Raw genomic sequence first — 15,579 nt, forward strand, 5'->3', positions numbered from 1 at the left:
ATAAAATATTTATATACAAATTGTCCCTCTGTGGTCCAGTAGCCTCTTCCATCACTTCCTGTCAATAATCAGTCCCTATCATCAATATCATTTTTCCCTCCTCTCCTCTCCATCCACCAACCATATCGAATACTAATAATTTCTTTTCTCGCCCCCGAGACACAGAGAGAGACTCTTTTCTCTCTCCATCTCTTTCTCTCAAAACACTCTCGTCTCCTCTCCGTTCCCCCTCTTGCCTCCTATTATTCAGTATCTCATGTGGCAAACAGCCGATTCATCGGAAATCGTGTGTCGTAAATTGGCTGTGGCTGTGTTGCTGGCTGCTGCTGCTGTAGAAAAATTGGAGAAAAGAAGACAAAAAAGAAAAAAAAAAGGAAAAATTGGAAAATGAGAAATTGACAAGAAATCGTATAGTTAGAGGAGGGAGGAAAAACTACAGTAACCGTATTGGTAAAAAAAGCTTACAGTAACCTAGGCCATCTTGCGCAGGTGCCCGGGGTACTGTAGCCGCTCAAGGGTGCACAGGGGAAGGATTGGCAGCAGAGTTGCGCGGAATTCCGACTTCCGACTTCCGGGCATTTTTCACTTCCGACTTCCGACTTCCGACTTCCGTTTTGAAAATTTCACTTCCGCGCAACTCTGATTGGCAGGTACCCTGGTCTGGATTTCAGGTGATGATGTAATTCTGAAAACGAACGGAAACGCACGTGGATAGCATGCCTGAAACATAGTTTTCATTTTGGGAGATTCGGAAAATGGATTATGAAAAAAAAATCAGCTCATTTTCAGGTTTTTTTCGCTATTTTTGAGTGTTTTTGGTGTTTTTCTGGAAAAAGTTGGTCGCTGTAACTTTTACACTGACAAAGTTTGTCAGTGTAACTTTTACACTGACCAACTTTGACATACTGTATCTCAGCACTTTTGAATTCCCAAATTTCAATATTTGGCTTGAATACTAAACACGATTAGGGCTACATTTTTGTAATAGATCACTTTTTTGTAGACCGTCATCCTGAGCAGAAAAGTGTGTTGGAAAAAAAAAACTTCAAAAAAATTTTTGGTAAAAATGTTTTTCAACACTCTTTAATGTAACATTTTCAGTTTTAACCCATTCTTTCTAAACTTGAGCACACAGACTACCTAACTCAGATACATTCTAGTAGGACTGTCCGGATCCTCCCTAGACTGATACCCCTTTTTGCAAGGAGGAGCGAGTCCTACAACTTCTCAGTGTGGGCTCCTATTAAAAAGTGAGCAACTACAAAATTGTAGCTCTAGAAATTCTCTACACACTCATATACTATTCGGAGCAACTCGACTGCACCAGACACCATGGCGCCACCGCTAACTCTAACAATACTCATTTTGCTTTTAACTCTCCACCAAATCAATGTGACCCCATATATTCCGTATTTCCATCTCTCTTCCATCTTCCAAAATGGCAAGCAATACATATAAATGTGGTGGTTGGAGAGAAGGGTTTTTGTGGAGAAGAAGACCTCTCTCTTCCTATAGTGAGTGCGGCGTCGCACTCAAACTCACACAAGACGCAGACGCTTCCAGTCGAATCGGACGCTACGCGAAATTTCGGCGAGAAGGGGTTAGTGATCATTGTGCGGTAAAAGAGACGGAGAAGTTGTGAGACACTGGACGCATTGGATGGCGATGGCTGTGTATGTATATGTGTGTGTTGAAGTAGAGAGAGAGAGTCGATCAGCCGGGCAGCCGAGGCACCCATAGTCTGTCTCTCTTCCGAAGAACAACAATATTCGTTCACTTCTTTCTATCTCTCCTCTACTCCGCCTCTTCTCTCCTCTCCTCCCCATCTCCTCCCAGCCAGCAGCCCCTGCTGACTAGAGAGGAGACCTCCTGACTAGGTTGTGCCCCCCCTCCCTGCTATTTTCGTGTGTGTATAATCATTTTGGAGCTGAAAAAGGAATAATGGAAGGTATGGAAGAGGAGGAAGAGATTCCCGTCAAGTATCGACTTCGCGGTGAGACTGATTGGCAAGTGAAGAAGGAGGCTGTGATGAAGTTGGGAAAGACCGAGTGGTGAGTAGTTACAGTATACCTACCCCCTCTAGGCAGACTCGAAACAGAAAATCTGGGGGGTTACTGTAGCACCTATTGAAACGCCTATCGATCTAAGTTCTTCATCTCTCTCATAATTCCTCCGCTTTCTTCCTCTTATTGTTACACAGTTTTGTGAAGCCTTTTCCTCTTTCTCACGCTGCCTACAGTACCCTAAGCCCTTCAGAAGGAAAAAGAATGAAAGAAAAAAGTTATCGATTGGAATACAAGACAAGACAAACATTAAAGTGATGGGAATCCCGATCTGAAAATCTGGAAAGCTGAAAATTGACAGAATTATATGTAGTACTAAACAGATAAATATGCTTTATTCAAAAAATTTTAATTAAAAAAATATATACTCATAAGATCATACCGTACCTGTGTTATCAGTGGTGTCTCACATTGATAGACCTTATCTTTGTAACGGGTCTTGAGAGAAATTGAAAATTATTACCCAGATTTATTACTGTTTTATTGTTCGGCATGAATTATGAATTTTTAGGGATTTGAATCTATGATCATCTTGTTCAGCACGTCTGATTTATATAGTTTTTTCTAGACATTTCGATATCTAAATCTAATAGAAATATCACCATCCGTCCAGTTCTACGGTAAATCTCAAAATCTACCAACTCATCTTCTTACGATACTGTCATATTCTTGTTCAGCATGTCTTGTTTAATATTTCAGCCAATTTTCAGAGATTTCCAGTGACTCTTTGTTTATTTCCTCTCTTCTCCGTTGCGTTCGCTTCTCGAGAATTCTGAGTCAACAGACCTAGAGAACATTTATTATATTTAGCGTCTTATCTTATTTAGTAAATGAATCAGATATTTGAATCTTGTCGAGAACTTGTCAGCAGGAACAATTTCGTGTCCTTGAAGCTTGTCCTTGTTAGCTTGTTTTACTGAGTAGTTGAGCCAATTTTCAAAGTCATAAGTTTCAGAGAATCTACTTTTTTCCGTATTGTTCGTCGATCTTCAAATTAGTAGCACTATCTTTCGTTTTCAGGAAAGATTTAGTTAACAGCATACACTACATTGAGAAAACTTACTTTGTTTTAGTACATTTACCAATTTCCAGAGATTTTTGGAGTCATAACTTCTTAAGCTTCAACTTCTGTCTCACATATCATGAAACCTAGTGCATCAACTTAATTAGTTCCTATTATATTCTTATTCAGCATGTGTCGTTTAGTATTTCAGTCAATTTTCAGACATTTTGAATAGGGCATTTTTGAGAGATCGCAGTTGCAAATGCATTTCTTATTTATAAGGGAAGTTTGTGGAGATGCGGCTTTCAACTTTCAAACAATATATAAATTTGGTCATACGCACTTTCGACTACGGGGAGTCTATCACTCCCGTCAAAACCGGCGTATTTTCATATGGAGAGCTCATAACTCGAGCCTAACTTTGATTCATGACTCTGCTCGCTGAGACATTTTTTCGGTTTTGATTTCAGAAATGGAATTCGCGTAGTCGAAATTATGTAAATATGACGAAACTTATAGAAGCGCGTTTCCAAAGACTTCCTTTGTGAGCAATCTCATTTTCACAAGTTTTGAAAGATTTAGTCTCTACTAAATCCCATGTACAGTAACCTCACAAAAACATTTATTGACTTATCTCCTTATCACATCATTTCATTTCCAGGGCGATCCGTCTGAAACTATGCAAACAAGGCGACGACCACCAATACTACTCTCTCCACGTGGTGCTTCTCACCCCGGGAAAAGTGTCTCGTATCCAAATCAAATGCACTCGTGAAGGAGAAACCAAAACCGATTGGCAACAGGAGTACACCTTCGGCAGCAAGCAGTCGACAGTCGTCAATCCGTGTCTGATGAAAGTTGGCGAGCAACGGGTGGGTTACTGTAGTATTATCACTCTCCTGAGAGTCTCCTGAGTACATTTTCACCTTTTCAAGATTTCCCAAAAAGCTTCTCTCATCTCTTTGCATGGCGTCCAAGACAGTTGAAAAGACGGAGAGAAAGAGAGCAGAAAGAAAAAATATGTGTGTGTCATGTCATGTGCGCGCTCCTCATGTGGGGAAAGAAGAAAAGGGAGAAAAACACATCGATAGTTTGTCTTGGCTTGGAGGAAAACGCGAAATTTTGGAGAAAACTGTATAGTGAAAAGGGAACAGTGATAGTGAAGGCTATTGCTATTATTGTATAATTGACACTTTTTTGGTATAATATTTCCCTAACAAAGGAAGTCTTTGGAGACGCCACTTTTAAACGACCTATAAATTCGGTCATAGGTATTTTCGACCACGTGGAGTCCATTTCTGCAGTCAAAACCTGCTAAATGTCTCTGTAAGCCGAGATATGAGCTCTCAAACTTTTCATGTGGATAAGCTTTCTCGCATGGAATTCCAAATCGGCGATGTATACGCTAGCGCACGGTTCCGCTCGTGTTCCCCAGCGGTTTACCTGTGCTCGTACGATGCAAAAATGAAAATGTATTGCGTCTACTTCCTGTCGATTAGGAATCCCACGTGAAAAAGCTTATCCACATGAAAAGTTTGGGAGCTCATATCTCGGCTTACAGAGACATTTAGCAGGTTTTGATTGCAGAAATGGACTCCACGTGGTCGAAAACACCTATGACCAAATTTATAGGTCGTTTGAAAGTGGCGTCTCCAAAGACGTTACCATGAACCGTCTCAAAATCACACTTCTTTAAAGTTAAGGAAAAAAAATTATCAAAAAACTTTTTTTTTTGAATTTTTTTTCTATTTTTTTTATAACGAGATTTCAAGCAGCAACTTCAACACACGGCATCTTGTTAGGGAAGGGTCTAATAGAAAATGTTCAACTGCAAAAATGTAGCCCTTGTTCTGTTTAGTACACCCCTCAAAAATAGTGATAGTGGGACCGGAGCAACACGCTTTCCAATTTAGAGCTCAAAAAAAAATTTCAAAAACATTTTTTCCAAATTTTTTTATTTTCAGGACAAAGTGACATTCGTTGTGGAAATCAAGCAATTATGCGAATATGACAACCCGATTCTGGAGTTACCCGACGACATCTGCTTCCCGAATTCTGATTATGCATTGACAGTGGGAACCAAGAAGCTGCATGTCGACTCGGAGGTAAGTGGAGGTTTAGGGCGCTAGAGTGAAAATTTTCTAACAATGTTTTATATCAATAAATAGGAAATGGTATGAGGATTCTGAATATGTTTTTAGATTTTTGATAGGACAAACTTGAGCTGAGTTATGCGGTTTTCCCCAAGTAGATTCTCAAAATTCCTTCATATTCGTCGCATAATTCACACTGACACATTGCAAATTGCAAATTAGTGAATATCTAAAAATCTACAAGATTCCCAATCGGAGATAACATCTTTCATAATTTCATTCATTCCAGTTTTCCTTGGGTTACTGTAATTTTTTGATTTGATCATCATCACCACCAAAAAAATTACAGTACCTAAAACGTCGTGCTCCACTGCTTGGCTACATGTTTGAGGATGAGGAGAAGAAGGAGTACGAGGTGGATAATGTGGATTTTGCGGATCTGGTGGATGCGTTTGGAGTGTTTCAGCATAGATGGGAGTTTCCAGGTATCTTTTTTGTTCGTAGTTCATAAAAATTAATCGATTTCGATTTTCCAGCGGAACGTCTTCTCACCCTTATTCCAATTGCACGGAAACTTGGCTTCGATGTCTGGGGACCCGCTCTCAACCGAGAATTCTCACAGCTGGTGTATCGCGCGGACCCTGTGAAAATTGTGGCAAAGGAAGCCGAGGAAATCCAGGAATTCCAGTTTAACACAACTTTAAAGCTACCTATTGAGGATGTGGAGGCTATGGGCGCCTCCACGATTCCAGATAATCAGAATCATCTGGTGACGTGGGAGGAGCAGAATCGGAATTGCTTGATCTACACTTACACCCAAGAAATCCTTGGTCAGAAGTACTTCTCTCTCGGATTCCAAATGTCTCGCCCATCGACGTCGGATTCTGATTCTAGAGATGGAGATGATGAAGTGAATGTCACCGATGACGACGATGCACGCTCAGGGTACTCGGAATCAAATTCTGAATCCAAATTCTTCGATATTGAAATCCATCTGATAAACGATAAAGGCGAACGGCTGATCTCTGACAGAATCCGAAGAATTCGAGACGATGAGTATACAATAGTTGGGTCCCCGGTGTTCGCACTATTCGAGGATGTTCTAGGCAACTGTGTCGACGGGCGAGTGGAGTTGGAATTCAACTTTGTGGAGAATCTGGATGACGAGGATGAGGATAATATGACTCCAGATGAGAATCTAGATTTCGAGGGAGATTTCAAGCTGCCACCTAAGATCAGAATGCCTGGAGTCACCAACGGCGAAATCCAATGTGAAGGAAGAATCATCCAAATCAATCGAGAGTACCTCTCCCATCACTCTGAATACTTCCGTGGACTCTTCTCAAAACGATTCAAGGAAGGCCAAATGGATTGTATCACTCTCCCAGCGGAGCACCTCAACACACTATGCTCGGCTCTAGATCTACTCTACAATCGGAGACTTGTTCTGAGTGATGTGGAGATCTCGCGGGTGTTGGACTTCTCGGATCGGGTGTGCTTGAAGACGTTGACCGATGGGTTGCAGAGTCAGTTGTGGAATAGCAAAGTGATGGATGTGGGAGATAAGAAGTGGTTGGCTGAGCAGTTTATGTTGACGGATTTGGAGGTAAGGAGTGGGCAGATAAAAAACAGGGCTTTAATTTTATAATTGAGACTTTTTTGATAGCTCCGCCCATTTTTGAGATATGCGGCTTAATAGAAAGCGCGCCGAGAAGCTTCCCTGGCTTTAAAGGCGCAGATCTCAAAAGTGGGCGGAGCTATCAAAAAATGGTCAACTACAAAAATGTTTGTCTGTTTTTAATCTACACAGATATATAATATAATTATATAATAATTTCAAATTTTGGAACAAAAATTATTTACAAAAAAAATTTTGAAAATTTTTTTAGGTCATTTTCAGATTTATGTATTTTACCATTAATTTTTCTCCAGGAATTTGATTTTTTATTTTTGATGAGTACATTAAACAAGACTAGGGCTACATTTTTGTAGTTGACAATTTTTTGATAGCTCCTTCCTCTTTTGAAATATAACGGGTCGAAGTTGGTCACTGTAACTTACACTGACAAATTATTGTCAGTGTACATAGTTTTGTTACAGTAACAAAAAAGTTGGGAAAAATTTTCAAAAAATTCCAGATCAAATGCACAATGGAACAAAACGAGGAGATGCTCCGTGCCGCCCGGGCCTCCCGTAAACGTACCCGCCCCGCCGATTTCCAAGATGAACCACTTGACGCCCCGCCCCCACCGAACCCAGAGCGTGTGCTCCAAGAGCTGCCGGATATGGTGATGAATGAACAAATGAGCTCATGATAATCTGATTTGATGATTTCTATGTGAATATTGTATAGTGCGGTGGAGCGCGTTTTCCACTCCATCGAACATCTCTCCTCTTGTCTTTCCATTTTTTGTATATTCCAGAAGCTTCTAAGCTTCCACCTCCTCATCAATAAGACACCTCGTCTCAAAGTTTTTAAAATTTCAGGAAAATCTTTTTTCTTCTTTTTTCTTAGCACCGCCAAAATTTTAGTCCTCATGAACTTTAACATTCGTCTCACAACTGCCTTTCTTTAGGGTTTCTTTTTTCTGTAAAATGTCCTCAAGGTCCTCTTTAAATTGTATTGTACATAAAATAAAAATGAAGCAAATTGAGCAATATTTCATGTTAAAAATAGCACCTTCAACATGCTGAAGTGAAGTGGAATCCGAAGCCTGAAATAGCTACAATTAAAAAATCAACTTCTGAATGTGTTTTTCCAGAGGAATTTGTATAAGAATTGGTCATTGTAAGTTTTACACTGACCAACTTTGTCTGTGTAACTCTGCTGAATTCTCAAATTTCGACATTTGGCATGAATACTAAAAAAGACTACAAACTTTATAGTTGATTACTATTTGCTAGGACAGCTTCCTGCAGAGATATTGACCTAGAACGACTGAAGACTACCGAATCAAAACGGCGGAGCGGGGCCTAAACCTTAAATATTCACTCGACGATCCTGATGTTTGAAAATTAACGTATAAGAAACTGAAATGTCTGAAAATTCTGAATCTGTTTTCAAATTTGACCTGCGATCAAAACTAGCCGAAATGTGTAGCTTCAAAACTGAATTCCTAGCTAAGCCTCTTGTCCACGAGAAGTACACAGCTCTATTTATAAAAATTCTAAATCTGTATTTCGATATGAACAGCCTATACTCTATGAGATCATTTTTTGATTTCCCTAATTTCCAAAATTTCCTTTCCTTGTTTCAATGATCTTAACTTACGTGATTTTTTATTCGATTTCATCTTTCTTTACATTTAAACAAAGAGACAACAGAGACACAAATCAGAATCGCCAGTCTTTGCCCCGAAACCCATTTCCTGTCCGCTATCAAATCAGGAGGCGGGGTTTGTCTTAGTCTATTGGGTTTCTTTTTTTCGAGAGAATAAAGGTACCCTAATGAGACTATGACATCATCAGAGGGTCGGTATAAAAGAGAGACTTTTCTGACCGAGCGGACACACAGATACTTGTTTTCTTAGAGTGGGGATTGGGGTACTGTAGGTTTTTAAATTATTTTTTTTGCTAAGATCCCATCTTATAGTCAGTTTTTATAAAATTTAAGTCTTGAGATACACACTTTTAAATAAAGTTCCTTTTTATATATTTTGTTAGTGTATACAACCACGTTTAATTTGGGATACTGTAACTTGACCAATTTTTCTCCATTATTTTCGAAATTTTTACAGGTACATATGTAGATAAAATCTAGGGCTACATTTTTGTAGTTGACCATTTTTTCTTTTTTTAGTTGTGTTTATCACTGTAGCTTTCCTACCTCCACTTACTCCGATGACCTGGTAACTTGGAATTCGCCCAGTCTTTTTTTTATAATATGAAAATTGTATAGTTCTGTAAATCATATCAAGGGCTACACTTTTGTAGTTGACAGTTTTTTGATAGCTCCGCCCACTTTTGAGATCCTTTAAAGGAAGCGCACAGAGGGAGAGTCTCTACCTCCCTGACTTTAAAGACGCATATCTTAAAAGTGGGCTGAGCTATCAAAAAGTGGTCAACTACAAAAATAAAGCTCTGGATGTGATCTACATAACTATGTAAAAATTTTCAACAATTTAGCGACGCCAGCGCCTAGGAAACGTCTTTCTTCATTTTCCTCTTTTTCTTCTTATCGCCTTCAAATTCCAGCAAAATATCTTCAATGCCTCCATTTCCAGAATGCAAAAACTAACGCTTCTCCTACTTCTCGCCATCATCGGCTACACCACATGCCAGTGGGGACCGGGCGGTTGGGGTGGTGGCCCAGGACGATGGGGCGGATGGGGCGGTAATCGATGGGGCGGAGGAGGTCCAGGCGGATGGGGCGGTGATCGAGGAGGCGGTTGGGGAGGAAGTGAGTTTTAGTACCGTCTAGTATAGAAAATTTGCTTATTTTTAATTTCAGACGGCGGTGGTGGTCGTGGTGGAGATTGGAACGGTGGAGGACGTGGTGGAGATTGGAACGGTGGCGGTGGAGGCCGTGGTGGCGGCTGGGGAGACAACGGAGGTGGCGGTGGCCGAGGAAATGGAAACGGTGGCTGGGGAGGAAGTTAGTCCCCAGTGGAAGCTTTTAAATCAAAATTTTGTGTTTCAGATAACGGAGGAGGAAACTGGGGAGGAAATGGAGGCGGAAATGATGGTGGATGGGGAGGAAATAATGGAGGAGGCGGTGGAGGACGAGGAGGTGGCGGACGTGGACCACCAGGAGGAAATGGAGGTGGTGATTGGGGAGGCAGTGAGTGAAAGTACACTCCAGTGCTCATTTAGTAAATTCTAAATTTTCAGACAACGGCGGAGGTGGACGTGGCGGAGGTGGTCGAGGAGGCGGTGGTGGCGGACGTGAATCCACCGGCGAGCGAATCGCTGAAAATGTTCTCGGCGCGTTGTTAGGATAATTAGATCTCTCTTTTAATACAAAACGAAACAATTTCTTGTGATGTGTGTATGTGTATGAATTGATAACAATAATGAACCGGTTTTCCCGATAGAATTTTTTGAAAAGATTTTTTGATTGATTTGGGGATAGGAAGTGGATGGACAATGGGTAGAGAAATACGCAAGAAGGCAGAAAAAAGAGTGGAAAGGTCATAAGAGACAAAGAACTAAACTTTGAGCCTAACAGAACCTAGACAAGCCTAAACAGTCTGAAAGGGCTTAGAATCAGAACATGACAAACAGGGAGTTATTTCCAAAGTTTTGATACTCATATTGCCCTAGTTTGGAGTGGTGGCCTAACTTCCCAAATTTGTCGGATCCTTGGCCACCGGAAGTTTTTGAGGTATAATACAGGAGCGTGCAGAGATAGAGGAAAGTGGTAAACTACAAAAATGATCAGTAAAACATTTTCTATCAAATGATGTAACTTGTTGGCCAAACTTCCACCATTCGGATTCTAGGCCAGACTAGTCAGGCTCACATAAATCTTGGATGTTTTGGAAGGTATGAAGAAACCTAACCTGACCATACCATTCATCAAACCTATACCCGATCTTGATCTAGATCAAAATGGATCATGACAAATCTCTGGCGGGTTATTCGTCAAACAAGTAGATACACCTACACACAAATTGCTGCTTATCAGTAACGGATAGATCATTCAATGTTTTAGTTTTCTCTCGTCTCTCTCACTTCCGCTACAGTATCTCACCCAAAGTTCAGCATCGCCCAAAAAAAGGTGGGTCAGCCGTTAAGAAAGTATAAAAACCAGAGAATTTTCGATTCCATCATCAAATTCTGAATTTGAAATCATGAATTCCTTCATTCTTCTCGCCCTTCTCCTCGTCGGATTCGTCACTTGCCAATTCGGAGGATTCGGAGGATTCGGCGGTCAGCAGCAGTTCGGTGGACGTGGTGGACAATTCGGTGGTCAGCAAGGAGGACAATTTGGAAGTGAGTTGATGCATCTGAATCCCTGAAACATATTTCCCATTTCAGACCGCGGTGGATTCCAAGGACAACAAGGAGGACAGTGGGGACAACAACAGGGTAGATTCGGAGGACAACAGCAGTTCGGAGGACGGCAAGGACAATTCGGCGGTCAGCAACAATTCGGTGGACGTGGAGGACAATTCGGTGGACAACAACAGTTCGGAGGGCGTGGTGGATTCGGAGGATGGGGAAAGAAGTAGATATATTTTTATATTCCATGTTTTTGATAAGAACTTGATAAAGAATCTAAAAAATTAAAATCGTTGTTAAGAAAAAAGTCACATGACCAGTATCTTCATCTAATTTAATTCAACCATTAATTGAACTGTGAAAACTATTTGATGATGGCTGAGAGATAGAAAACTGATATTCTAGAAAAAGTTGTATAAAAACTGGTCACAGTAAGACAATGTTGGTCAGTGTAACTTTTTTTTGTCAGTGTAACTTTACCTTCTTGGACATCTGGATAACTAGCTACACAGAAAGACAAAGAAAGGAGATCTGGAAGATTAGACGCACAGAAAGACACTCTAGGAATCAAGTGAGAGATGGCCGCCCCTGACCAACGCTTTTTGAATAGTTAGCTTAAAATTTGGTCACTGTAAGTTTTACTTTTACACTGACCAACTTTGACATCATCATCGAACCATCCAAGGCTTACTTAGGCGTGACTATTCTGGGCTGATTTTGGCCCTGTTCAGCCCCACAAGGACCGTCTAGGGTCTAGAAGAGCCTAGGTCATCTTAGGCTTGCCTTGACCCGTCCTGGTCACTGTAACTTTTACACTGACCAACTTTGACATACAGTATCTCAGCTTAGCCAAATCCCTAAAATTCGATATTTGGCATGAATACTAAACAGGACTTGGGCTACAATTTTGTAGTTGATTACTCTTTGCTAGGACTGCTACCCGCCTAGATATTGACCGTAATAGTATATATCTGAAATGTAGTAGTTCTATCTTGGTAAGTTCTGATTAAAGACAATCAAACATTTGATCAAAAATTTATACAACTTATTTGGATTTTCCAGTTCCATTAAACCAGCCACAAGACACTGAACACATTGTTTCTGTCCTGATATTATTCAGCAATCAGATTGTTAATTTGGTCAAGGATGCGTCATGACAAAGGCATATTTTGACCCTAAAATCTCAGAATTTTGGTGAAAAGTGAAAAGTTTGTTTCGATGATCATTATTAAATGGCATCACACATCTCAGAGAAACATGGTATATAAGAACAAATGCCAGATTCTCAGATTCAAAATTATCATGATGCGCGGTCTGATTCTTATTTCTGTCCTAATATTCTGCCTACTCAATTCTGTCCATTCTCAATGGGGTAATGGTGGCGGCTGGAACAATGGTTACGGTAACTATGGTCCTGGCGGGGGATATGGAGGCGGCTACGGTGGAAACGGATGGCGAGGTGGATATGGAGGTACACATGTCAAAAAAAGTTCTAGGAAGTACGTGTTATTTCAGGAGGATTCGGTTCCCAACAGGCTTACAATGTCCAGAATGCTGCTAGAATTGGGACGGAGGTAGCGGAAGGAGTGCTGGTGGCTGAGGAGGTGTCGGAGGCGTTGGGATAACTTTTTTTTCTTTTTTTTAAATAAGATTTTGAAATAAAATTATTTTTTCTTTCATAAGTTCTTGCTGCTGGTCCTCTCTCCTTTGAACCCTAGTGTGTCTGTCCGTGTGTCCAATCGTCCAGATGTCTGAAACTCGAAGTTTTTCTGTGTCCCAAGTTGTTCAGATGTCCAAAAGTCGTTCAACCTGAAGACTCGGAAAACCTGTCTGTCCAATTGTCTAGGACTTTTCATTTCGTGATGCATAAAAAAACACATTTTCAACATAAATAAATAAAAATCTCTTTTTTTTTAATGTTCTGATATTCGTCTGTCTTTGAAAAACAATGCAAGACGTTTCAGGCCGAATGGAGTTGAAATTGGTGTACTCCTCTCGGACGAGCCATTTCAGGGGATGCTAATTTTTCGAAACGGGTGCGGTACGCAAGTCCGCAAACACTCTGCGTGCTTTATTGCCTACCCCATGATTTTTTCGGTCATTGCCTAGCGACCGCGAAACACTGGGATTTTTTCAAACGACAATTTCTTCAATATATTTTTCACCTTTTAACCGTTTTAAAAAGAAAAATTTCAGGAAAAGTAACAAAAATGGCGAGGACCAAAATTGGGTACACAAGTGGAACTTATCGGATGAATGTCGGTTCAGAACTTTTGGAATCGGGATCTAATAATGGAATCGAATGGTGAGTTAAGCTTTTTTTTTGAAAATAATGATTTCCAATTGTTTTGTACGCAAACAAAACTAACTAGGAAAAGTCATTGGCTCGGTCTGGAGTTATGGGTCGTGACCTATATCATTGGAAAGCTGAGAAAACGCTGATTTTAAATATATTGTCAGTTTTTGCCCTCGAGGTAGGGTATTCGAGAAAAACGAGGTCAAAGTTTGGAAACATGACAAATTATTGCCTTTCTGACACGCGAAAATCGCAAAAAAATTCAAAAATTTTTCGCGTGTCAGAAACGCAATTATTTGTTATTTTTTGACCTTGTTCTTATCGAATACCAGGCCTCGAGGACAAAAACCATACTTGCAACGGGCCGGGCCGGGCTGTGACAAGAATTTCCAAGGCCCGGCCCGGCCTGAAAGCCCGGCTGAAAAATTTGAACTGAAATTTTGAACAAAAATTTGATTTATTTTGAATTTTGTCCCAAAAATGTCGAATTTTTGACTATACTTCAGAATTCAATCAAAAGATAGTTATGCATCAAAAAAGTGAAATTTTTAATGTAAAATTTCAAAAAAATTTCAAAAAATTTGGTAAAAAAATAGGTACCTTTTTTTGATGCCGGGCCTTCGGTCCGGGCCGGACCTTGAAAATTCTCTAACGACCCGGGCCCGGCCTTCGGGCCTTGCCGGGCCAGGCCGTAAATTTGCAAGTATGGCAAAAACTGAATATATATTCGAAATCAGCGTTTTCTCAACTTTCCAATGATATAGGTCACGACCATAACTCCAGACCGAATCCATGACCTTCCCTAGTAATGCATTATTGAAATGAAACATTTTTCAGTATCTGGACCAGAACACTGTATGACCATCGAATCATTTTCAAATGGAAGTTCAATTGGATTGAACTCAAAAATCAAGGAGTCCATAAGATCACTGGATACATTACTCTCTTCTCAGCAAACAATTCGTTCCGTGCAATGAGAAGAACTGTAGAACTGACTGAAAGTAAACAAGAAATCGAGAAAGAATTCGAATGTAGTAATACAGAAACTGTCTACTATACATATTCTCTCTCTCCTTGTTACACCCACATTCCTGAAAATACAGTATACGATGAGATGTTTGCCCCCTCCGATCAAAATGACACAATTCTGATTGTCGACGGAAAGAAGCTTCATGTCAGCAAAGCTGTATGTAGATTTTTAAATTTCTATTGAAAAATCTATTAAATTCTCTATTTTTTTTTCAGTTTCTCTCATACCACTCTGAATATTTTCGCGCTCTCTTCTCATCAAACTACAAAGAAGGACAAATGGATGAGATTCCGATTGGAGAAGTCTCATTTAAAGATTTCGCTCTACTTCTCAGCACTTTCTACCCAAAACCAACGTTTCCAAGTGACGAGACTGTCGAAATAATTCTGAAAATGGCTCGTCGTTTTCTGGTAACGTCTGCCGTAAGTAGCGCCGAGCATCATCTGATGAACATGTCGAAAATCGATAATGAGAAGATATTATGGTTGGCTGACGAGTATGGAATGCCGAATCTTCTGGAGAAATGTATTCGTGAGATGAATACAATAGCAAAGGCGAAAAAAATGAAGAGATCTGCGGAATATGACCAACTATCGGATAAAACCAAGTTGAAAATGTACGAGCGTCTCGTGGATTCTAATTCATATTAACAAAAACTCGCCGTTTTATTTCTGGTTTTCATATTGTTCACAAATTTCTTGAAGTATATAAGAAAGTCACTTGCCAGATTTTCAGATTCTCAGATTCAAAATCAGAAAATCTGATTTTTAAAATTCTTTTCTTTCCCTATATCCCTAGAGTGTCTGTCTATGCGTCCAATATTCCAGATCTCCTTTCTTTGTCTTTCTGTGTGACTTGATATCCAGATGTCCAGGACATCAAAATATTGTATTTATTCATTTCGGGATGCCAATAAAAAACACAAAGATTTTCAACATAAATGTTAAAAACTCAAAAAATCACATTTCGATATTGCAAAGAAAAAAAGATTGGGATGAAAATGAAGACCAGAATGATACTGATGTTATGTCAGAGGGAGAGACACCGGAGTCTGGACTGGGGGAGGAGATCGAAAATCGATTAAAAAAAAAAAGAAAAATTTAGAAACTTGAGAAACACAGAAAAAAGGGGAAATCACAGTTTTCAAAAAA

At 40.0% G+C, this 15,579-nt stretch overlaps 6 protein-coding genes across 6 annotated transcripts; 5 read left to right on the top strand and 1 right to left on the bottom strand.

Moving 5' to 3' along the window:
- Window positions 1-1,950: 1,950 nt before the first annotated feature.
- Window positions 1,951-7,474, top strand: GCK72_021759 (uncharacterized protein; the record flags this gene model as incomplete). The annotated part of the gene is made up of 6 exons (XM_003095936.2): window positions 1,951-2,051; window positions 3,728-3,938; window positions 5,031-5,171; window positions 5,509-5,644; window positions 5,696-6,765; window positions 7,298-7,474. The coding sequence occupies 6 exons, from the start codon at window positions 1,951-1,953 to the stop codon at window positions 7,472-7,474; spliced, it is 1,836 nt and encodes a 611-aa protein (XP_003095984.2).
- A 1,909-nt stretch (window positions 7,475-9,383) lies between these two features.
- Window positions 9,384-10,099, top strand: GCK72_021760 (uncharacterized protein; the record flags this gene model as incomplete). Its single annotated transcript, XM_003095941.2, has 4 exons — window positions 9,384-9,558; window positions 9,610-9,753; window positions 9,799-9,939; window positions 9,990-10,099. The coding sequence occupies 4 exons, from the start codon at window positions 9,384-9,386 to the stop codon at window positions 10,097-10,099; spliced, it is 570 nt and encodes a 189-aa protein (XP_003095989.1).
- Window positions 10,100-10,951: 852 nt separating this feature from the next.
- On the top strand, window positions 10,952-11,332 carry GCK72_021761 (uncharacterized protein; the record flags this gene model as incomplete). Its single annotated transcript, XM_003095953.2, has 2 exons — window positions 10,952-11,093; window positions 11,139-11,332. 2 exons carry the CDS (start codon window positions 10,952-10,954, stop codon window positions 11,330-11,332), a joined length of 336 nt encoding a protein of 111 aa, XP_003096001.2.
- GCK72_021762 (uncharacterized protein) lies at window positions 10,995-11,351 on the bottom strand (the record flags this gene model as incomplete). Its single annotated transcript, XM_053734480.1, has 1 exon — window positions 10,995-11,351. The coding sequence occupies one exon, from the start codon at window positions 11,349-11,351 to the stop codon at window positions 10,995-10,997; it is 357 nt and encodes a 118-aa protein (XP_053583393.1).
- A 1,053-nt stretch (window positions 11,352-12,404) lies between these two features.
- Window positions 12,405-12,727, top strand: GCK72_021763 (uncharacterized protein; the record flags this gene model as incomplete). The annotated part of the gene is made up of 2 exons (XM_003095944.2): window positions 12,405-12,573; window positions 12,618-12,727. The coding sequence occupies 2 exons, from the start codon at window positions 12,405-12,407 to the stop codon at window positions 12,725-12,727; spliced, it is 279 nt and encodes a 92-aa protein (XP_003095992.2).
- Window positions 12,728-13,312: 585 nt separating this feature from the next.
- Window positions 13,313-15,078, top strand: GCK72_021764 (uncharacterized protein; the record flags this gene model as incomplete). The annotated part of the gene is made up of 3 exons (XM_003095973.2): window positions 13,313-13,407; window positions 14,236-14,584; window positions 14,644-15,078. The coding sequence occupies 3 exons, from the start codon at window positions 13,313-13,315 to the stop codon at window positions 15,076-15,078; spliced, it is 879 nt and encodes a 292-aa protein (XP_003096021.2).
- Between the last annotated feature and the right edge of the window lie 501 nt (window positions 15,079-15,579).

This window comes from Caenorhabditis remanei, chromosome V (genome assembly GCF_010183535.1).
Source record: "Caenorhabditis remanei strain PX506 chromosome V, whole genome shotgun sequence".
NCBI lineage: Eukaryota > Metazoa > Nematoda > Chromadorea > Rhabditida > Rhabditidae > Caenorhabditis > Caenorhabditis remanei.